General features: G+C 44.9%; 1 protein-coding gene across 1 annotated transcript in view; it reads left to right on the top strand.

Moving 5' to 3' along the window:
* Positions 1-2,216: 2,216 nt before the first annotated feature.
* GPR139 (G protein-coupled receptor 139) overlaps positions 2,217-23,382 on the top strand; it is a 39,089-nt gene continuing 17,923 nt past the window's right edge. Inside the window, exon 1 of the mRNA XM_044233200.1 lies at positions 2,217-2,340. Within this exon, the coding sequence (XP_044089135.1) occupies positions 2,217-2,340 (124 nt within the window). The remainder of the gene's footprint in view (positions 2,341-23,382) is intronic.

Here is a 23,382-nt window from a genome sequence, read left to right as displayed (position 1 = left end):
AGAGAGAGAGATCACAAGTAGACAGAGAGGCAGGCAGAGAGAGGAGGAAGCAGGCTCACTGCTGAGCAGAGAGCCCGATGCAGGGCTCGATCCCAGGACCCTGAGATCATGACCTGAGCTGAAGGCAGAGGCTTAACCCACTGAGCCACTGAGGTGCCACAAGATTTCAATTTTAAATAGGACTGTTTAGGAATAGCCAGGGCAAAAGTCCTGAGGCATTATCCTTGAGTCACAATGTTGAGAGGTTCCTGAATAGATTGGGGAGCTTAGTCAAACCACACTCCCCCTTTTAGCCCCAGCTTCTCATCTCAGTTGGGTTGCCTACAGACAAATCTACAGGGTTTTGAATCATTATTTATTGAACCTCTGCAATGATACTGCTTTATTTATCAATACAGTGGAGTTTCTGTTTTGTTTTTGTTCAGGGTAGTCACATTTAAATGAAAGAGTTCACAACAAAATTTCAATATCCAACTTGGCTTGGGATATCAGACCTGTGCTCACCAGACCCACATGACTCTTTTTAATAATCTGTCCCTTTAGGGGACCACAAGCCTCTCTGTTCACCACAGACCCAGCCAGACCCAGCAGATCCCTCCCTTCTGCAGGCTGCCTGGCTCTGGCTTCACCGGAGTTTACTACCACCCCCACCCCCAGTGCCTGTCTTGGGGAGCGCCGTAACAATGATGGGGAATGGACACATGCCCTTTGCTGGGCATGAAAAAGCAGGGATCTCCTCCATCTTAGGAAACCTGAAAGAGGCTGCAGAAAGCCCAGCCCATTCCTTCTCCCCAGGAATGAATGGGGGGGGGGCGCAAGAACAGAAAGGGGCCTTAGGCTTCTCTGAGCTATCACATGCTCTTGCACTAACTGGCAGCAGCTACACCCAGCCCCTGGCAATGCCTCTCCTAGGTATTTCTACAGAATCTAATTCTCACACATGCTGTCTTGAGCCCCTGATTTCTCTCCCTACCCGAATCTGTTGTGGCCTCTAGAAGAGCTGCACTAGGAACTCTTCAACCTCCTACATCGAAGAAAAAGGGAGGTGCCCATTCACCCCAACTCGCCAAGGCTGCCTAAGTCCCACCTGCTTACCTCTCCTATACTTCACACAACTTTCAAACACTAAACCACGCCTAGATGATGCCCACACAGGTTTGTGTGTGTCTGGGATGTCATGTGAGTGTGGTCTTTGTGCATGTTGATAAGGGTGCACTTCTGTTTTCACGTGTCTGGGTGAGGGATGAGAGGGCCTCCGCGTGCCCGCATAAGTGCACCCACATGACTGGGTATTGTGTATCTTTGTGTGAGTGTGGGGGAGTATGTGTGTGAATGGTTGCAACATCCTTATTCCTGACAAAAGGTCTCAGTGTGGCGGGCTTCTCTTAGCCAGCCTGTAACCCCTTCAAAGGCAATCCACTCAGAAACACTCCACCCCTGGCCTTCCCCAGAATCAACACACGCACTGAGACGCATGCACACTTCCTTTCAAGTGCAGCTCCTCTGGCCCGGGAGAAATGACAACTCTTGAGCATCCTCCCTCCAACAGCTTCCTCTTACCCCCATGCCCTAGGCAGAGTATCCTCTATATGGGATGGACTCAGAGCACTGGGAAGGGATAAGAGAAGTGGCTAGGAGAGTCGAGAAAGGCAAACTGAGGACACGCTGGAGGAGTACTGAGCCGATGCAGGAGAAGCAGGACCCACCCACACCACGCCCCTCCCGCAAGGGGGTGGAGAAGGGGTAGCCTATTCCCACTCGGGTCTTCCTCTGGGGTTCCCAGGTCTCACTACTCTCCTGAAGCCGGAGCTGTAAGAAGCAGCTGGGACCCCCTCCTCCCGTGCATCCAACCCCCCTCACCCATCATCCGCGTCCAGGCAGTTGCTGATTGGCTGCAGGGAGCAGCGTCCCAGCTTCCCGTCTCCGAGGCGGGAGCCGAGCAGGTCCGAGGTGGGAGGAGCACTGACCAGCTCTGGGAGCCCCTCCCGAGTCCCTGCGCCCAGCGCCCTCTGCCCTACACAAGGGCCGTGCCAGGACTCCAGGCAAGCAGGTGCGGAGGGAGCAGAGGGAACCACGGCAAAGGGTAGGAGCAAGTCCTGCGGGAAGAGAGGCGCTGCTGCTCCAGCTGCTGCCTCTGCCGCCGCCACCACCGAACCGCCGTCCAGAGCGGGGCTGGCAGGCCGGGCGCAGAGACTAGGGGAGCGAGGGGCGAGCTCATGGAGCACACGCACGCCCACCTCGTAGCCAACAGCTCGTTGTCCTGGTCCCCCGGCTCGGTCTGCGGCTTGGGCTTCGTGCCCGTGGTCTACTACAGCCTTCTGCTGTGCCTCGGTTTACCAGGTGAGGAGTGTGTGGGAGAGGGAGGAAGCCAAGAGCCCCAAGGGAGAAGCAACCCTGCCCAGAACCCCCAGGCCTCGATATGCTCGCTGTGCGATCCCTGGCGCTCCCTCTGAAAAAGTTTAAGCCTTAAGGGCAACTGCGGACATTTCCAGACTGGGAGAAAGGAAGTTGCTGTGGCCTGGCAGGGACTCTTGTCTGTTCCTGTGTGTGTGTGTGTGTGTGTGTGTCACGAGGGTACGCGGCAGCTGATGGGCATGTTTTGAGTACGGGTTGGTGTGAGTGTGCGCGTGGACTGGAGTATTTGTATGCGCATCTGAAGGGATCCGTGTCCCTGACGGTGCCCAGTAGGGGCTGTGTATGAGATCTGACCGCATGTCTAGAAAGATGGCTTAGTGGGGGGCTTCACTTCTGTCACTCACTCCCACACCCACCCCAGCCCTAGGAAACCTCTGCCCCTCTGTCCCACTGCGTGTCCCTGCCTGATTTGAGGTGAAGCAGGAGAATGATACCCCGCACACTTTCTCTGGAGCCACTGGGATGGGGCAAGGGATGAGCCCCTGTGATCCCCTAAGCAAACGGGGGGTCTCCAGGCGGGCTAAGAAGGGTCAGGTTGGCTCTGGAACCATGCTTTGGCCAGGGCAAGGATCCAGAGACACACGGGCTACCAAGGCCACCACTTCAGGGGGTCACAGTCTCCTTGAGGCCATACCTGTTCCCTGGCTTTGCTTCCCTGTCTACCCACCCTGGGCAGCTGACGACTGCTGCGGATGTCCAGCTGGTCCCACATCTTAACATCCTTTCCAAAGTGTGGCTGAGACTGGTGCTGAATTCCTGAAGAGAGCTGAGCTGCTGGGGGCTGGGGGGTGCTTGTTGTTTGTGAAGAGGGGAGGGGGTTCCTGGGGTTCCAGCTTGAGATAAACCCTTCTTCCAGACAGTCCCTGAGACAGTCTATGTGCAAAAAGATTCCTAAAGATCACTTACAGGGAGATGAGAGAGGAGAAAAAGGAAATCACTAAGAAAAAAATCCAATGTACAGCTTAGAATCACAGAATCATCTACTCTGTCATTCCGCATCCCAGGATCCTGGGAACTTGGGAGCTGGATTTCTGAGAGACTTGCTGAGATTTCCTTTTCAAAACATTAAACTTGGTGGTCAGGGGCCCTGATAAGGTTGTTTAAATAAATGCTACAATGCCCCCGCACCCAAATTTTGGCAGGCATGAGAAAGCTAAGTTTACAATCACCAAACCTCTCTCCCAGTGAGTGATGAGGTTTTTATTACTAACTAATCGTTCTGGCTGCCCTGGGAGATGCTCAACCTCTGATTCGCCCTGCTGGGGCAGCAGCACGTGTCCTGTAATTACCTTGAACAGGAATTGATTTCAGTCCAGTCCCCACCTCCCCCTCTCAGCCCTCTTGAGCCTCTCCCAGAGCTCTCTTAAGGTGAACTGAGTTTTTGAAAAGGTTGGTTATTGGTGACACTTGCTGACCCAGAGAAGTGACAGGCCCCCTTTTCCCTTCACCTCTCATATCAGAATTACTCTGACCCCTCCACATTCACCCCTCCATCTCCTCTGCTGACTGAAGTAGCCACTGTCTCTGGCTTTTCTTCTGAAAACGCTTTAAGGAATGGAGACATAAAGACAAGGGGAGGCTCCAAGGGTCCAGAGCAGGAACATGAGGATGAGCAGAACAGGGGAAAGCTCAGACCTTGAAACACCTCAAGGTGGAAGACAAGGTACCTCACACGTCCTCAGCTAACTCCTATGCCAGCTAGGGCCTTCTGACCCACAGCATTGGAACCTATCGTGTGCCAGGCAGTGCTAGGCACAGGCTCATCAAGGCTGAGCCCAGGATTTAGAGCCTTAAAAGAGGGAGGGATTAGGATGAGAACTTGTAAAGTATTGATGGGTACTTGGAAGGTACTGATGGGCACAGAGTAGTGACCACCTACTCTGTGCCAAGTGCTGAAGAGGGGCCTAAGGGATCTTAGGGAATCCCTAAGGTGCTGTCCCAGAGTTCAAGGAGCTCACAAGCAGAGCTTGTGTAGAGGCAGAAGGACCAAGCATTCTGGAAAAGGATGACTGACGAGGCTTGGCTTTCGGAAAGACCATGGGCTGGTTTTGTTAATGGCTTGCAAGGTGGTTCAAAGGTAAAATCCTTTAGTCATTCCCTTAGACCCATAAAGGGGGACAATTGTGTCCTGGTAACCAAGAATGCAGACTGTAGAATGAAGCAGAGCTTAGTGTTAACATGTGGACCTTCTGTGACTCTGTGTCTCAGTTTCTACATCTGTAAAATCGGCATTAGGAAAGCAGCTGACTCCTTGAATGATGGTGAGAAATAAAAACATTGACGGAGATGGTGCAAGTTAAGCACTCAGCTGAGGGCCCGACACCACACACTGATTATTGTTGTGGTGCTGCAGTTGTGGTCATCATGAAGCTGATTTGGTGGTAAGGAGGGGGCTGCTTGGCATGTGAGCCAGAGAAGGGGCTGGGAGCCACAAGAAAAGCACTTAGCTCAGCGCCTTACTCCTGCTGAGCTCACTACAGTATCCCCTCCCCACTCCCAGCCACCAGCAATTAGCAAGCCCTCATTACTCTGCTACTGACCGGGAAGCACAGCTATGCTGGGTGTGAAGTAACAGGCCACAGGGCTTGGTAATATTGTTGAAAACTGAGATTTTAATTGAATCACTTTTCCTGGCAATGGACTCACCTCATTTCCAAATTTTCACAGGGTGGTTGGCAACATGGGTGGAAACCAAAGGGTGGGTGGGGAGTGGCTGAGTGTTTGGCAACAGGGGAGTCACTTACTGGGAGAAGCACAGATGTTTCTTACCACCTTCAGTGTCTAGACTGAAAGGAAGAGCTTGAGAAAAGCCATGTGGTCCAATACCCTGTGCCTCTAGGAATGGCCCCAGACAATCTAAGTTAACTGGTCTGGAATGGGTCGCAAGGGGTCCTAATGTGAACTATTAGCAGTTAAGAACTTAAGAACTCTTAAAAATCTGCCATTTAAGAACTCTTGATTTTCTGTACCGTAATTTTTCCCACCTCATTTTATCTACTACCCACATAGATGGTGTATATTAAATAAGATTGTCTATATAAAATGGCTTAGCACACCACTTGGACTGAGGAAAGCACTTACTGGTGCCTTCTCCACACTGGATCTTTTTCTATGTTAAATGCTTACATTATTGCACTCAATCCCCACCACATCCCTGGGATCTGTACATTTCTCTGAACCCATTTTTACAGATGAGCAAACTGAGATTCAGAGATGTGGGGCATCTTGTCTATAGTTACACAGTCAAGCCAGTGTGCAAACATCTGCTCTTTCAAGTCCACCACAGTGCCTTCATTATTGCCAGGAAGTTCTTTTAACTAACCTCAGTTCTTCACGTTGTGCTCAATGGAAAAAACTGGTGTCCCAGCTGTCCCTAAAACTCTGTCTCTTTTCTCCTCCTTTTAAGTAAGCAAGATGTTTCTAACCTTTCAAAATGCATACAGAAAGCCAGCCAAGCTAACAAGGTAGAGTTGGGGACACTGATGGGGCCAACTGGAACAAAACTGTAAAAAGCAGAAGGCAGTGCAGGAGGAAGAGATGAGCCTGATGCCTGGGGGAAGAAGCGGCTGAGAAGACGGGTGAGCCTAGCTGATAAAGAAGGAGTAGCACAAAATTAAACGAGATATGAAAGATATTTTTTAAATTTACCTTCTAAAAGGCACCAGGGATGTTAAAGGAGACAAGGTAAGGAAGATGATAGCCTGAAACCACACACCACCCAGCAGAGAGGAGCATTTCTGCAACAGCCGGTAGGGGAGCCAGTAACCAGGAGAAAGCACAGGTTAATACCTGCCTGTGAGGGTCAGTGAGAGATGGAGTTGATGAGTCTGTCACCTGGCAGATAGTCGGTGCTGTGACACACAGTAGTTACAGTTGCTGTTGACCAGGAATGGGAAAATGGTGACCAGTAAGATGGACTGAGCACTCCAGATGTGTTCTCATTCACCTGTAAACATCTTTTGAGAAAATCTAGTAAACAGGTTAAAAGTATACGGTCTGGTGATAGACCTCTAGGGTCTGAGTCCTGGTTTTGCTACTTATAAGCTATATGACCTTAGGTAAGTGACTTTAACTACTCTGTGCCTCACCTTCCCCCTCTGTAAAATGGGATGATGGTAATAATGGCACATACCTCACAGAGTTGCTCTGAGGCTGTGGTGAGTTATTCACTTAACACACTGCCTGCACCACTCTGTAAGTCATTTTTTTCAGCATTTAAAAATTTAAAAAATTAAGGAAAAATTCTCAACTTGTTTTATGACACCTGCTTTACCCTAATACCAAACCAGACATTATAAGAAAACTACTGACCAATATTCTTTATGAACACAGACACACACACACAAAAATCTTCAACAAAATATTACCAAATCTAACTCAGGAATATATAAGAATGATAATAAACTGAGACAAACTTGGGTTTATTCCAGAAATGCAAGGCTGGTTCAACATTTGAAAATCATCAGTATGCTCTACCATACTAAAAAAACCTAAAAAAGGAAATCCGTATGATCTTCTCAATAGATGCAAAAAAAGTATTTGACAAAATTCAACATTAATGATAAAAACTTATCAAACCAGGAATACACAGAGAATTTCTTTAACCTGAAAAAGGGCATCAATAAATAACCTATACCTAACATCACATTTAATTTTGAAAGATGGAGTGTTTTCCCTCTAAGATCTGGAGCAAGACAAGGGTATCTGCTCTTGCTACTCTGACTAAACATCACACTAGCTGAAATTCTAGCTGGGAAAGAAAAAGAAAGAAAAGGTTTACTGGAAGGAAGGAATTAAACTGTTTCTATTCACAGATGATATCACTGCCTGCAGAGAAAATCACAAAGACTCCACCAAAAAATGCTCCTAGAACTAATAAGTGAGTTCAGCATGTCTGCAGGACACACTGTTAGTTTGCAATGACCTATCATATTTCTATATATTAGCAACAAATATTTGAAACTAAAACTTGGAATTTTTAAAAAAAAAAAAGATTTCCAAGTTCCTTTGAAAACCCAGAAAAACTAATATTGGGCTCATATTCCCAGACAGCTAGCTGTGGCTGAGGAATAGGCTGCTTTCCTATGCAGCTGCTTTTGGGCAGTGTGCATGCATGCATATGTGTGCACATTATATGTTATATAGGTAATAACATTCATATTATTCAAAAACCTAAAAATATAAAAAGGCAGACGTTGCAAAATCTCCCTACTATCCCTTTCCCCTGTTTATCAATTCCCAAATCCACCCCATCAACACCACCACACAGGTAACTAGTTGGTCAGTATCTTGGTTCCTTATTTGTTCTTTCAGAGTATTTTAGTGTACACATAAACAAATAAGAATAAAGGATTTCAACACTTTTTTTTTAACTCTCCTCAAAATGAGCACATTGTACACACTGTCTTCCATCTTGTTCTTTTTCACTTAACATATTAATCATCCATAATGTTATACTGAAGCTTCTTCATTCTTTTATGAAGCTGCATAGTATTCCACTATATATTTTACCATAATTTATTTAATGGCTGCCCTTTTCAAAAGCACATGGATACCCTAATGTCAGAGTTCCTACATGCTGCACTTAATTGTCCTCTTTAACCTGTATGGCTCCTCTTCATGCACACTGGGCCTTAGAATCCCTGTTATAACAATGGGAGAAAGAGCACTGCGTGAGGAGTCCTGGATTCCAGGCTTGGCTCTGGCAGTAATTCACTCTACAAGTCTGTCAAAGACCTGGGAGAGCTGGGCTCTGCTTGTTGGAAACCCAAGCACGGACCAATGAAGTAGCTATGTTGGAAGCTGGCTCGGCTGGGGTCCAGACCAGTAGCTTTGTTGTCCATTTCTCTGCGTGATTTCTGTAGTGACCTCATGTGTCATTTCTGCTTTTGAGGTTGAATATAAAATGCCTTGCACTGGAACTGAGTGGACATGGATTTGGATCCTGTATCTTACCCATGTGTGTTGTGTGATCTCAGATATGATACTCCAGCTCTCTGAGCCTCAGTTTTCATTTATAAGAAAGCAGGCAGCCAAGTTCAGCAATTAATCAAGAGGTCTCTAATCCCAAACTGCCTGGGTTTGAATCCTAGCTCCCTTACCTGCTAGCCTGTGACCTTGGGCAAATTTCTCACCCTCTCTGTGTCTTAGCCTCATCAGTGAGATGGGATCATAATAATACCTATCTCACAGGGTTGTTGTGAGGAACAAATGAAATTGTAAAAATGTGTAGCAGCATTCTTGGCACATGTGTGCTCTCAAATAGAGTAAGAGTTCAGTAAATGTGATTAATCTTCTGTGCCCTCCACTGTTGTGGTGGTAATCCCAAATAAAATATGCAAAGGCTTCTCACAATCCCTCAAACATTGTGGGAGCTCAATAAATAGTAGGTAGTGTTGTTTTTATTGTCTGACATGTCAACAAACTTTATAAATCCCCTGAAGCCACACATTATTTTATATATACAGGTCTTTTCCATAACTGCACAATTCCACTCAAAGTGCACCCACCAGGAATGAAACTCTTTGCCCTGGAAAACTAGGAAAGAATTATCCAATGGATTAAATCAATTCCATCATAAGCCTAGAGAATTTGGTACCTCTCAGAGAGGTGCCTGAGGTTCAGTGAAACCTCAAAAAACTGTCAGTCCAGAACATGAAACCTTCTTCAACTAAAATTGATAAAGGGTCTGACCAGAACTCAGCAAGATTGCTCTGCATGCTGCAGACAGGACCATGAACAGAAGAGAGGTAGGGAGACCTCTCTTCAGACCTTCAGTGGTAGGTAGACCCTGCCACTGAACCTCCATGTGATCGAACTATGTGGGCAAAGCTGATAAGGGATGCCAGCCCGGCAGAGGGTGCCTGAAATGCAGGGGGCAAGGGAAAGCAGGTCTCTCGAATTCAGAGACCTGCTAGGAGCAGTCAAATAGTGTAAATGCACACACAGTGGCCCAGTTTTAAGAAACTCTTCACTTACCCAAAGAATATGCTTCCCTACTGTGTTTCTGAAAGCCTGTGGCTCTTTTGGCCTCTCTAATTTCCCCCCAGTGATAGAGACATATTTACCAAAACCACTGCACTTTCCTCTTAACTACTGCTAGGGCGTATGTTGCACTTACTATGTGCTAGGGATTCTTCAGAACATTTTATAGGCACTAACTCATTTAATTCCCCCAATGGCCCCCTTGAGACATGTATAGTAATCATGCCCGTTTTTCAGATGAGAATGCTAAGATACCCATAGTCACATAGCTAGAAACTGATAGTGATACTCAGTACTACTGGCTAGCTTTATTGTAAGAAAATGGCAGGCCACACACAGTGACAGCTGACAACTGACACTTGGGCTAAGTCACAAGGAATGGGGGTGACAGAGAACAGAGAGGGGTGGGGACTGGGGGAGGTCAGAAAGCACCACCACCACTCCCCTCTCCAGCCAATCCAGTGTTGCCAAATTCTTCCAAAAATCTAGGAATCCAGATTTTTATGTGAAACATCCAATGTTTCAATGTTGGCAACTAATTCAAAAATTTTTAAAAACACTATGCAAGCCAGCACTGCAGGAGCCAAACCAAACATATCTGCAGGCTTGACACAGCCCACCAGGATGCAAATTCACAAACTCTAGAGTGGGTAAAGCTTCATTAAGCACCAAGAAATGCTAAGGGGGTCACAGTGGGTGGAGAATAAAAACAAGATGCTAGGGGGAGGAGCAAGCAGTAAAGGAGATGGAGACCCAAATGAGTATGTGGCTTTAAAAAAAAAAAAAGCATGCCAACTTAGGAAAAGGGATTTGGCGTGACTAGAAGAGCAAGCCCCCAAGTAGTACCGCAAATTGCATGTTGACAATGTCCTGGAAGACAAATCCACCTTTTATTTTTTAAATGGAAGAGCCCTCAAAACCTGACAGCATGGTGGATTAGGATGTGGTCTTATGGTACCCACTGATCTGGATTCAAATTCCAGCCTCGTGACTTCCTATTGGTGGAGCTCTGGCAAGTTGCTTGAACTTCTCTGAGCATCAGTGTTCCTCTCTGCAGAATGGGTATAACAGTGTCTTTTTCCACAGGGTGTATGATATGGACAAAATAAAGCAATGCGTAGCTAGCAGGGGCCCCAATGTCTGCCACAAACAGGAAGAAACCGAGACTTTACCTAAAGTTGCAGAGCTAGGAATGGCAATAAACCAGAACTTACTTTCCCAACTCTTATTTAGTTCCCTTCTTACAAAGTCACACTGCTAGTGGTCTCTTGAGGAATCAAAGTGATCGGTGTAAAGGGGAAAAGGGCTGTGAAACTTTAGAGTTCGGAGTAATTATCTGGATTTTGAGGGGTTTTGTTATTGCTATTGTTGTTTTATGTGGGATTATTTTAGGTGGCGCAGGCCAAATCATTATTAAATCTCTTTTCAGTTTCCTCAAACCTTCTGACTCTGTCAAAGGGAAAGTCTCATCTTGGTGCTGGTGTCTTTAACACCTTTTCATGTGTGCTAAATCTCTCTTTTTAACAGACACAGAGCAGGCCTAGGGCTCAGAATCTAGCTAAAATGTAATGTCACCCTTGCATTATCACTGTATTTATTTTTAAGAATATCTTCTGTTTATAGCAGGGAAGTGGGTTTGTGATTCAGGTTTGTCATTTGTCCATGCTGTCCAATATAGTAACCCCAAGTCTCGTGTGGCTATAGAGCACATGACATTTGACTAGCATAACTCAGGAACTGACTTTTTTAATCTGACTTCAGTTAATTTACAATTAAGCCTGGATACTCAGTTCAGTTGTTGGAAAATAAATTTATACTTGGAACAATGTGGGTATGTGAATCTACTCTTTTCAACTGTATATTTTATGACATCTAAACAGAGATCAAAGATTTCCACTGAAAGATTTAGCATCCATAGAGAAATGTGCTCAGAATGTAAAATACATGCCATGCTTTGGACATTTCATATGAAAAAAATTAAATATCTCATTAATAATTTATGTTGATTACATCTTCGATGATACAGTTAAATAAAACATACTGCTAAAGTTAATTTTACCTGTTTCTTCTTATTTTCTTAATGTGACTGCTAGAAAAATTGAGATTGCATATGTGGCTCACATTGTATTTATATTGGACAGCAGTATTTTTAAATTTTTCTTAAAGATTTTGTTTATTTGTCAGAAGGAGAGAGCAAGCAACCACAAGCAGGCGGAGTACAGGCAGAGGGAGAAGCAGGCTCCCTGCTGAGCAAGGAGCCTGATGCGGGACTCAATCCAAGGACCCTGGGATCATGACCTAAGCTGAAGGCAGATACTTAATCAACTAAGCCACCCAAGCATCCCTGGACAGCAGTTTTATATAAGGTATAAATTCGGTGGGGGAGGGCAGGAAAGGGAAATCACTTTAAAACAAAATGTTGAGTAAAGAGTTATACAGAGAACACAAATAGATGGAAAAAATCATAATGTTGGTGGGCCAGTCACTACTATCTGGGGAGCCCTGATCTCTAGTACAATGCTCTTAATAAAGAAACAGAGGCCCTAAGAGGACAAGGAATTTCGACCAAGGTTACACAGCTAACGAGGTGTAACCTTGATCCCAAATCTTTTAGATTCCACATCCAGTGTGCCTTGACCATTGCAATAGTGATAACCATGCCGACTCTACTCCATCAAGGGCAATTTAAGGAAGGGAAGGTTGGGGTTTGGGGAAGATGTGATTACCTTAGATCTGGTGGGATTCAAAGTGAGGGAACTTCTCTGTGTAGATAAGCCAGGATCTTTGCTTTTCTATCAAGTAGAGGCTGAGTAACTTGGGCTTCTCTTGAGTAAACGTTATGACCAGCATACTGAACTACATTGAGAGTTGGGACTTTCAACCCAAATATGTTTCCATTTTGCTCCACGGCAAAAACAATGAGACAAGATACCAGAAAGCGCAATTAGACAACTACATCTGCATTTATTGATTCACTCACCCATCCATCCAACCGTCTATCCATCCAACCGTCTATCCATCCTTCCATCCATCCATGTGCCTGGCACTACCAAGTACCAGGCACTGTGCTAGGCACATAGCAAGTCTAAAAAAAGCCGCGCCCTGTCTGCATGCTCATATGATACACATGGGAAAGACCAGCATGATCCCAAACCTGAATAAATGTAAATAGTCACGTGTGAAAGAACATGAAGAAGAGGCACATGGTGATAGAAGAGCTTTTCATAGGGGGACCTGCCCAATGGGGAAGCCAAGAAAAGCTCCCTCAAGAGAACAACTGGAACCTGAAGGCCGAGGAAGGAATGAATGGAAGGAAGAGTCAAGGGGGACAGGCTCTGCAGTGACTCTTAGGCAAGAGGGGACTGGTGGCACATATCAGAACAGAAAGAGGGTGAGTCTTGAATGCCAAAAGGCAGTCTGAGGACAGGAGGCAAACAGGGAGTGAGATGCAAGCAGAGGAAACAGGAAGCCAGAGCTTTGTAGAAACCACACAAAGTGACCCTGATTTGGGACAACACATTTTACAGTGTTGACTTCTTTTGACTTCTGATATTCGCCAGTAACTTCTTTTCTTTCCCCCCTCATCTGCCAGAATGTTTACCAGTTGAAGACCTGGGGTGATTGCTTTTCCACCAAAGACATTTCTTATTGTTTTCAGCTAGGTGCAGGAAAAACTATCAGCCACATCACTTCACAGGAGGGACTCTCCACAGACCCACACACGGAGACATGTGCACGCACACACGCACACACACGGACATACAAAGATGTATGCACACACATAGACACAGAGACGTGTGCACACACAGACTTGCACACACAGAGAAACATGCATAAACATACACCTACATGGAGACAGAGATGCATGTGCACACATACACACATGCACACACACATACCCCCTCTTCCCACAGTCAAAGGTATAGAATGGCCTGGTGATTCTGTTCTTGCTGCAGCCCTCTGCTTTTAGAATTCCTGGCCTCAACACCATGGTTCAACTCCACAGAGCTGCTGACAAGAATCATCATCTGCCTCTTGAACGAAAAGCAGTGGCCTCCCTGGAAGGTGGCAGAATGGAGCAGTGATTAGAGAAAGAACTCAAGAGGGAGCAATGCCATGAAAAGGGTAGAGATGGGCATTCCTTAAAGGAATCACAGGCCCAAAATCTTGACCTTCACAGAGTGTGGTCCCCCTATTACGTCCACCCTCCACACTGAGAACCTTTCCAGAACGCCACCCATCCTGGCCAGCAGGCATTGGGAAAGTAATACTGGCTTAGGAATTAGGCATAACTGGGGGTTCAAATCCCAGCACTGCAACCTTGCTAGCTGTGAAGTCGTGAGCAGGTAATTTACCTTTCTCGGAGCCTCTTCCAAGAATGGGGGTGATAACACCAACTTTATTCACTTAGCACATATATGTGGCACCTCTTTCATACACCAGGCACCCATGTAGGCACCGGAGGAAAAACAAAGAATGCCTGCACAGGTGTACATTCTACCAGGGAGACAAGTGGTAAACAAGTAAACAGATGCATAAACACTATATGAGATACTGATAATGCTATCAGGAAAACAGCATGGTAAGGTGATAGGAAACTATAGCAGACAGGGTGATCAGGAAAGGGCTGTCCAAAAAGCCAATGTCTGCACTGAGAACAATTAGAAAGAGGTGGCCTTGGAAGCACAGGGGAAGGACATGCCAAGCACAAGAACCCGCGAAGGTAAAAGCTAAGCGGTGGAATGAGCTGGAACAAAGGCAGACTTGTGTGGCTGGAGTACGATGAGCAGGAGGGAGAGTGGCAGGAGATGAGGAGAAGAGGTATACAGACAGGACTAATCCGGATTTCACTCTAAGTGTTGCAAGAAGAGATGGGAGCCTTTTAAGCAGGTGATATGACCTAATCTGAGTTTTTCAAAGGTCTTTCTGGCTGCTGTGAAAAACAGATGGAAGGTGCTTTAAGAGGGAAATTGCAAGAACATGTAGTGTGAACGATCTCTGGGCTCTGGTAGGAAAAAGTGAGCAATACCTGTACAGTGCCCAACACAGTGCCTGGCACACAATAGGAGTATGGGTCAAGGTTCATGCTCACAGCCTCTCCAGCCCTACTCCTACCCCAACCACCATCACCTCAGTCTCCAAGTAAAACAGCGTCAGACTAGTGAAACAAGCAAACGAACAACGTCCTCAGACATCAAGGACGTCTGTGCCTGGCTCTCCAGGCACCATGGCAAAGTGCCCACAGCACAAAAGAAAGCTGTCATCTTCGTTGTGGCAGTGGGCAAGTCCTGCTAATGATCCAGCTGTCAGTCGCAAGAGTCCTGAACAGAGAGAAAGCAAGTGTCTGGACAAGAAGAAAAGGGTCACCTTCAGCACTGTCATCTGACAAATGAACAGAATTGAGTTCTGGCCAGCCCAGTAGAGGGACACCGACACCGTGACTGCATTCAATTCTAATGACCCAGGGTACAGCAGAAGAAAGGAATGATGCCCCTAAGACTGAGGTGGAAACTCCAACGACACCCTGAAAATGGACAGAGAGCTTATGGAAGAGGAGAGAAAATGGTGGTTTCCCCTTGGATTTTCTCAGTTAGAACTTCTAGCCCGAAGAGGATGGTTCTAGGAAGTAAGAGGATTTTTTTTTCCTTATATCACTGTCAGTACTGAATGCTTTCCTCAAAATGCTAGTCAGATACATACTGCTAGTTAACATCCTTCCCAACCACCCTCATATAACCTCCTGAGGAGTCCTGGAGCTGAAAATCAGACCCCACAGAATGCGAAAGAAGTCTGTTGAAAGTCTTCTTAAAAAGCAGCACCTTGCCTACTAAGATTCAGAAGCAATCTCATAAAAATTCAGTTTTCTCATGAGTCTTGAAAACTGAACTCTCCCTGACTGCCATCAAGTGCCAAGAACCAAGTAGCCATAGCCTCCTTTAAATGGCACTTGTACTAACCAGTTCACCACAGTCCCCACCTTTCCCTATTGTACCCTAGCACAGATCTATATATATGTTTATTAATATATTTTTATATATTTCTATATGTATATCTGTGTATATGTATATATGTATGTATGTATGTACACACACACACACCTGGCCTGATTCTCTCACTTGTGTTTCCTGCTGTGCTCCTATAGGATTTTAAATTTACCGTGTTATTGCCTTCCCCAAATTTGGCTATGTAGATGTCACACAAGCAAACACACACACATTCCACATCCATTTATACTACCACACTTTCAGCCTCATCTACTCTTTCCAACCACACTAAATGTGAGCACTGAATGGTCTCTTGTGCGAAGGGAAGTTAGTGAAAACCTGGATTTGAGATCCACAGGACTTTCCAGCTGTGTGCAATTAACTTCTCTGAATGTCAATTTCCATATCTGTAAAATGAGGCTAAGAATGTCCCTCTTGGGGGCGCCTGGGTGGCTCAGTGGGTTAAAGCTTCTGCCTTAGGCTCAGGTCATGATCCCAGGGTCCTGGGCTCTCTGCTCAGCAGGGAGCCTGCTTCCTCCTCTCTCTCTGCCTGCCTGCCTCTCTGCCTACTTGTGATCTCTGTCAAATAAATAAATAAAATCTTTAAAAAAAAAAAAAAAAAAAGAATGTCCCTCTTGTTGAGAACACATGAGACAATGTACCTGGCACACAACAGGTGCTTAATAAATAGAAGAGTTTTTTTCCTTAAGATTGACAAGCATTTCCTATCAGATTCCCACCTGGGCTCCTTAGGCTATGTTAAGGATCAGACTCCACTTCATGAGACCCTACTTTGTGCCAGAGGTTCTAGGGGATAAGGATGGGGGAAAGACAAACATGAACATGACATGGCCCTGCCCTTAAAGAACTCACACACTCTAGTTGGGTAGAAAGGCAGGTCAATAATCATAATATAATGTGACAAGTTTCATAACACAGGAGAGGTGAGGATAAGGCATTTAACTTCCTGTGGGTCTTCAAATTATCTTTGCCTGGGAGCATCAAAAAATGCTGAGCTGGCGTGCGTGGGTGGCTCAAGAAGTTACGCATCTGACTCTTGATTTCGGCTCAGGTCATGATCTCAGGGTAGGGAGATCAAGCCCCATGTCGGGCTCCACGCTGGCATGGAACCTGGTTGAGATTCTCTCTCTGCCCCTGCCCACCCCCACTCTCACTCACTCTCTAAATTTAAAAAAAAAGAGAGAAAAAATGCTGAGTTAGGCTTTGAGCCCAACAGAACACATTGGATCTGAGTTATCTCCATGATGCCAGAGACCCCCTCTGGGGGGCCTTTGCAAATACTTAATGGGTAGGTGGGTGGGTAGATGAATGTGTGGATGGACACATCAGAAGAATAGGTGACTGCTTTCTTGATCCCATAAATGTAATGTCCATACTCACCTTGCAGAGACTGAAGCAGCATCTTGAGCACAACTATCATCATCACCACCACCACAACTACCATTTATTGAGCACTTATTCCGAACCAAGCACTGAATCAAACCTATTATTCCACACTGCCTCATTTAATCCCCACAGCAATGCCTGTGAGGTAGTACTTCTATTATATCTATTCTAGAATATATAAGATTGGCAGTGGGGGAACTGAAGTAAAATAACCTGCCCAAAGTAATTCAGCTACTGAGCAGCACAGCTGACATAGAGCAGGCCTGTGTACCACTGCTTTATTCTGCTTGCCACTGGGCCTACTGCAGACATTGGTATTCAGGGCATGGGAAAAGACAAATGCTGTGTCTACAGACCTCTGTCTTGGTTCACCCTCCCAGCCTGGTCTTTGCAGGCATTTTGAGGGACTATGTCTTCCTTCCTTATTAAAGACTTTCCCAGTGTCCCCATTGCCCTCTCCCCAAGCAGATGGTTTAATTACTTGAAATTATTATTAAGCAAGGACAGGCAGGTGAATTCCCTCTCCATCCCACACCTAACCTACAAAACAGAAATTGAGATGCCTTTTTTTTTTTAAGTAGCATATTATGATGAGACAATTTCCATGAAAACTCTGTGGTCTTCCAAGTCCTGCTAAGGTTTCTGCTATCAGCCCTAAGTGGGCTTAGTTTCAGTTAAGTGCTCAGAATTCCAAATCCGGTTTATGTGGTAAATGTTTACTGACCACCTATTATATGTCAGGCTCTATTCCTCATGCTCAAAAAGAGTCATCAGTAATAGCCATTAATGTTAATATAGTGCTAGCCAATAAGCAAAAAGAATTAAAATTTACAAAGGGCTTTCTCATCCTTATGAAACTGAACCTTGGAGGAGTTAAATAGCCTTCTCAAATTACTACTGGTAGGCCAAGCTGAAAAGCAAAGCTACATCCTTGAACCTCAAATCCAGGGTTCATCATTCCACGACACATGCAAAGGTGTCAGAGGCAAGAATGATCCTCAAAATGGAGCCACCCCTCTGAATCCTGCCAAGACCTTCTATTATTCATTCATTCACTTCTAAATTATGTGCTAACTATTGGTGGCACGAAGACAAATAGATCCAGGTTCCTTCCCTTAGGGAGGACACAATCTAGTTGGAGAGATGAAGAAGTAACCCACATTAAGCCTCGAAATTGATAAGAGATAAGCTAGAAGGAAGCCCACGTACAAAGAGGAAGAAATCAACCCCACTCTTGGTTTAGGAGGCAGTGCTGGGAATGCTGTAGGGGTAATCAGGGCAGACTTTCTGCCCCTACTGTCTGGAATTCACCTTTCTCCTATCTGGGAACCAATAAGCAATGTGAGTTCTGACCACGAGTCTGTTTCTTCATCTTATGTATGTACTGAGCATCTCCTTCACATGAGAACCTTTTCTAAGACAGAGAGACAAATGAATTTTGCCCATGCTTTTGAGATACGTACCGTCCAGTGGACAAAACAAGTAAATTGAAAATTATAAGGTTGCACTATGTGAAATTATCAATATTTGACCAATTTTTACCTTTTAAAATATTCAACCTACTACCCTGTAATGTAATAATTTGCTGTTCCAAAAAACAGCTCAAGATGCTGTGGAAACCCAAACCAGTGTTCGAATACTGTACTCATGTCTCTACCACCACACCCCACATACAGCAGGATCCGTGGCTGAACCCTGGATAGTACAGTTGCTAAAGCCTTGATGCTAAAAACAGTCATTTACCATAATTATAACGAACATTAACAGAATGCCTATTACCTGCTGGGCACTGTTTCAAGCACTTCCCATGAATTAACTAATTTAATCCTTCTAACCCCATGAAAAAGGTACTATTATTACTCCCATTCTGTAGATGAGAAGACTGAGGAACATGGTAAGCTCGTAAGTGCAGTCACGCAGTTAGTGCTATGGCAAAGCCAGGCTTCTGCCCCAGACATCGGGAGCAAGAGCCTGTGTAGCCACCTACTCAGTTGAAGCACTAATAGTGCTTTTGGTCAGGCCAAGGTCTTTGGTTCCAGGATCACCCAGAGGGGTGCTTTCATTAAAGATCTCAGGGCCCCTCAGTGGCTCAGTTGACTTCATTCAGCTCAGGTTGTAATCTCAAGGGGATGAGATCAAGCCTCACCTCCAGCACTGCACTGGACAGGGAGTCTCCCTGAGATTGTCTCTCTTTCTTCCTCTGCCCATCCCCCCCACTCATGTGCACACACTTGCGTGTGCTCTCTCTCTAATAAATAAATAAATCTAAACAAAAAAAAAAAAAAAAAGAGGCAAGACATGATCTCCTCCACTGAAATGGAGATGTGGGGCTGAGGCACCTACCTTCAGGATACAGAATTGTAAAATCTGTCCATACTGAAACCCTTTAAAATAAGGGGTTTCCTACTTTATCATTTTGGCTAAACTACAGATCCGGATTCTTTGTTACCAGCTTTAATATTTAATAATGGTTAAATTAGTTTTACCAATAGTATTTTATCAGAATGAGGAAAATGGATTGAGTTTTGGAGCAAACACAGATTGCTTTGGGAACAGCGGGGCAGGGGCCAAGACAGCGCTAACTCTGCAGTAACTCGGGTATAATATGATGCCATCTAGGTTTAAAGGCTGCACGAAACAAATATTTGCCAAGCACCTACCATGTATCAGGGACTATACTAAAGACTAATAATGTGCTCCAAAATAATACAGACACAGACTTGCTTTCCAAGAGCCCACAGCAACAGGATGACCAAGGAAAGAGAAAAGACAAGGTGGTTCTAAGAGATACCTGAATCAAGAATTAGCCGATATGGTTTTACAGGTGGGCAACAAAAAATTACTGCAAGTCTCAAAACCTTGGAGTATAATTAATAACGACCAGGAAACTGACTGATTTTTTATTAGCTTCTGAAATCTTTTATAATCTATTCATCTGAAAAAAAAAGGAGATCCAAGTGATGAAATTAGAATTCCTCATTTATGAATGCGTTTGTGAATGTGGATTCAAGAAAAATTACCAGATATTTTAATTTTCTGCTATCTCGCTCCCAATACCCATCAAGCTACCTGTGAAATAATTTGTGATAATTAACATTTGTCTAACGCTTTTCCAGTGTGTGCAGTGGCTTCCCAAGTTTGTCTCCTTCAGCCCCCACAACAACCTTGGGAGTTTGCAGAGCAATTTCACTGAGGTTATCACACTGGATTCTTGAATGCTCATCCTTCATTTCCCTCTGGTCCTCTTGCCAGCCAAGCCTGTCATTTTACGGGTCTGCAAACAAAGCATGCTTTCACACTTCCTTGATTTTGCACTTGCAGTTCCCTCTGCAGAGAAAGCAGCCCACCCCTTCCTTGTTCAACCAACGAGTGTCCTAGTCATTCTGGGAAACCCTGGACAAGCAGGAAAATGCCTTTTACCCTAGGGCCGTGAGGAAGGCCTAGCCTCCTGGAGTAGGAAGCATCCAATAATGGTGCCCATGTCAGGACAGACTAGCAGCCAGTAGGTACAAGTTCTGTCCAGCAGCTGACTTCGGAATCTTTGGAAGCAATGGTCCCAAGGACTTCTGCCTTCTTAAAGCATGCAGCACTTAACACTATGCAGTTGGACAGTACGGAGGTTAAATCCTGGCTGTGTGATTTATTGGCTATGTAAGCTTGGGCAAGTCTCTAAACTAATCCTAAATTCCTTCCTCTATAGAAAGGAATAATAATAATAACAACTATTTTTAAAAATGAGGGAAGCAGCAGTAACTAATGCAAACTACTTATCAGTTTCCAGCATATCATAAGAGATTGCTAAGTGGAAGCTATTATTTTCATTATTAAGACCAGTTCCCTTGTGGCAGAAGAAGGTAAACATTTCTCACCATCAGCATTATTACTCCTATTACTGCTATTATTATTTACATTTTCACTTATTCTAAAGAAAAAAAAAAAAACCTTCCTTTTCCTACTGACACTTACCCTGTTCTCTCTTGGAAATGATATTTCTGCTCGGAGGAGAAAGAGAGGTAGTTTGTTTTGTTATAGACAAGGGGTACAGCAAAGTATAAGGGACACCCATCTGGGCTCTGAACAAGATGGCTCACGGAGAGTCAAAAACAAGAGCCATCCAGACAGAGTGGACAGAAGAAGTGTTATAGAAAAAGGGAACTGCACAGGTGAAGTCTCAAACACTGGAGAGAATGTGGCTTATGTGGGGACCTTCAGGTACAGTGGTTCCTCTCAGCTGGGACATAGGGTAGGCAGAAGTCTTGAGTGAAATGGGACAGATAGGGGAGCAGAGGGCACAACTGCAGTGGTGTCTACCAGGCAGCCTAACTCTTCTAAGTATTTTCTATGCATTAACTTAGTCCTCAAAATTAACTCCATTTTATAGATGAGCAAATAGAAGCACAGAGAAGTTAGGTAACTTGCCCAAAGTTACACAGCAAGAACATGTCAGATCTAGGTGCAGTGTCCATATTCATTACCAGCATGCCAAGAAGGCATTGCTTCTTTTTCTCTGTGACATTCAAGCATGTGTCCCAAAGCTAGAAAAGAAACAGACCCCTCCAAAGCCATGATGAAGCAAGCCATCCTTCACCACTGAACTCAGTTTGGGCAGAATGGAAAGTACTCTCTCTCTGCCACCTCCCAGTGTACAGAGGTAGATCTTTAGAAGTTCCCAAACATAAAACCATTTCCATATAATTATGCCTCCTTGACCTACATGTCATTCAGCTGTGTGCATGGACTAGAGGCACAAAAACCAATTTCTCCAACCAGAGAAAATTGCTTCTTGAGGCACGTAGGTAATTAGACATTGTCTTCTGGGCATGGCCTGTTCCCTGTCTGTCCTCATCTCCTGGCATAGGTGCTGCCACTTCAACCCTGCATCCACTAGGAGAATACAGGTCTCATGATGGAACAGAACATCCACCAGGACCATGGCCTTGGAGGGTGTGCAGCAGGGTGGTGTGCATCAGGGAATGTTCCAATGATCTTGAACACCCAGATCCCATGGAACCTTCCCCTGCCAGCCCAAGAGGGAAATGGGGACACATTAAGCTGAAAGATGTTACCCCTCAAGCATTTCTGATGGCTCCTATCAAATTTTATATATGAGGAAGCTACATAATGAAAGTTTTAATGAGGTTTATAAAGGACCCTCTATTCTTTATCTCCCCCGTGCCTCGCCACCCCTTCCCCAGCCCTCCTCGATGTCTGTGTTTTGATACAGAAATAACAAACATCTTACTTAGTAAAACCCCTAATGCTTAAAGCCCTTCGATGACTCTCCATTTCCTCAGGACAAATTCTACTCAAACCAGGATGCAAAGCTGTTTGAATAATTCGAATCAGATGCCACTACTTCCCCACTACTTCCCTAGTCAGACCTCCCCACACCTTAGCTCTCTCTCCAGGCAGGGGCAGGCAGACAACATAAATGAGTGAGGTCCAGTGGGGTCTGGTTAAGCTGGACACCACCCCCACATGGAAATGTCATCCAGCATGGCCTCTCCTTCTGATTTTCGAAAAAAGCTCAAATCTTCAACTAGATGTGAAATACCAATTTGTAGATATAAAAACTGAATCAGAAATCCTAAAGACACATCTACAGCCTGGAATCTACCCCGTTTAAGTCTCCAGTCTATGAGCTCCATTCCATGCTGAACTTTTAAATGTTCCAACAGCCATTCTCTCTCTCGTCTCTTGGCCTTTGCACATTCTAGTCCCTCTTGTTGGAATACTTTGCTCCCCAATCATTTGACTGGTTCCTACTCCTCCCATGTCACTGCATACATGCCACTTCCTCCAAGAAGCCTTCCATGTCCTCTGCGTTAGATTGTTACCCCTTCTTAAATGCTCCCATCGCATGCTGTCTTCTGCTGTTGAGAAGCTTCTGTCTGGCTTTTGCCAGGCTAAAAACTCCAGGAAAGAAGAAACAATTTCTTCTGGTTTACCATGAAATCCACAGCTGTGGCAAGGTGCCTGAACACAGCAGGGAGTCAGTATCTGTGATAGAAGGAAGGGGAGGAGGCTGGCCTGAGTAGTCTGTGATAATGCAATAAAAAGAAAGAAAGAGAGAGACTCACTCCAAGGTCTCTTGGGTTGGACTGGTAAACAACAAAAATAACATTTATTGAGCACTCACTATGTACCAGGTATTCTTCTAAGCATTTGCTTTAATTCCTACAAGAACACTACGAGACAGGTATTATTATCCTCATTCTACAGATAAGGAACATTAACGCATGGAGTATTTAAGAGACTTACTCAGGAACATAAAGCAAGAAGCTGGATTCAAGCCCACAAAGCCTGGTTTCAAAATCAGCGCTCTTAACCTCTCCACTTTTCAACAAGGGAAAGGGTCAGTGCTATCACACTCAGTGGATAAACTAATATTTTGAGTATCTACTACATGCAAGGCATGGTATAAATGCTTAGTCTTCTTAACAAGCTCTATGGGAATGTTCTTGTTAGAAGTTCCCAAACATATAACCATTTCCACACAGATAAGGAAACTGAAAAAAGTATCACACTCAGGGAAGTCAATGGGCAACGTGAACTCAGATCTATCAGCCATCCTTGGAGGTAAGAGGGAAAA

Source organism: Neovison vison, chromosome 14 (genome assembly GCF_020171115.1).
Source record: "Neovison vison isolate M4711 chromosome 14, ASM_NN_V1, whole genome shotgun sequence".
Lineage (NCBI taxonomy): Eukaryota > Metazoa > Chordata > Mammalia > Carnivora > Mustelidae > Neogale > Neogale vison.
The sequence above is the reverse complement of the archived record's forward strand: the minus strand, read 5'-3'. Positions and strand labels throughout refer to the sequence as shown.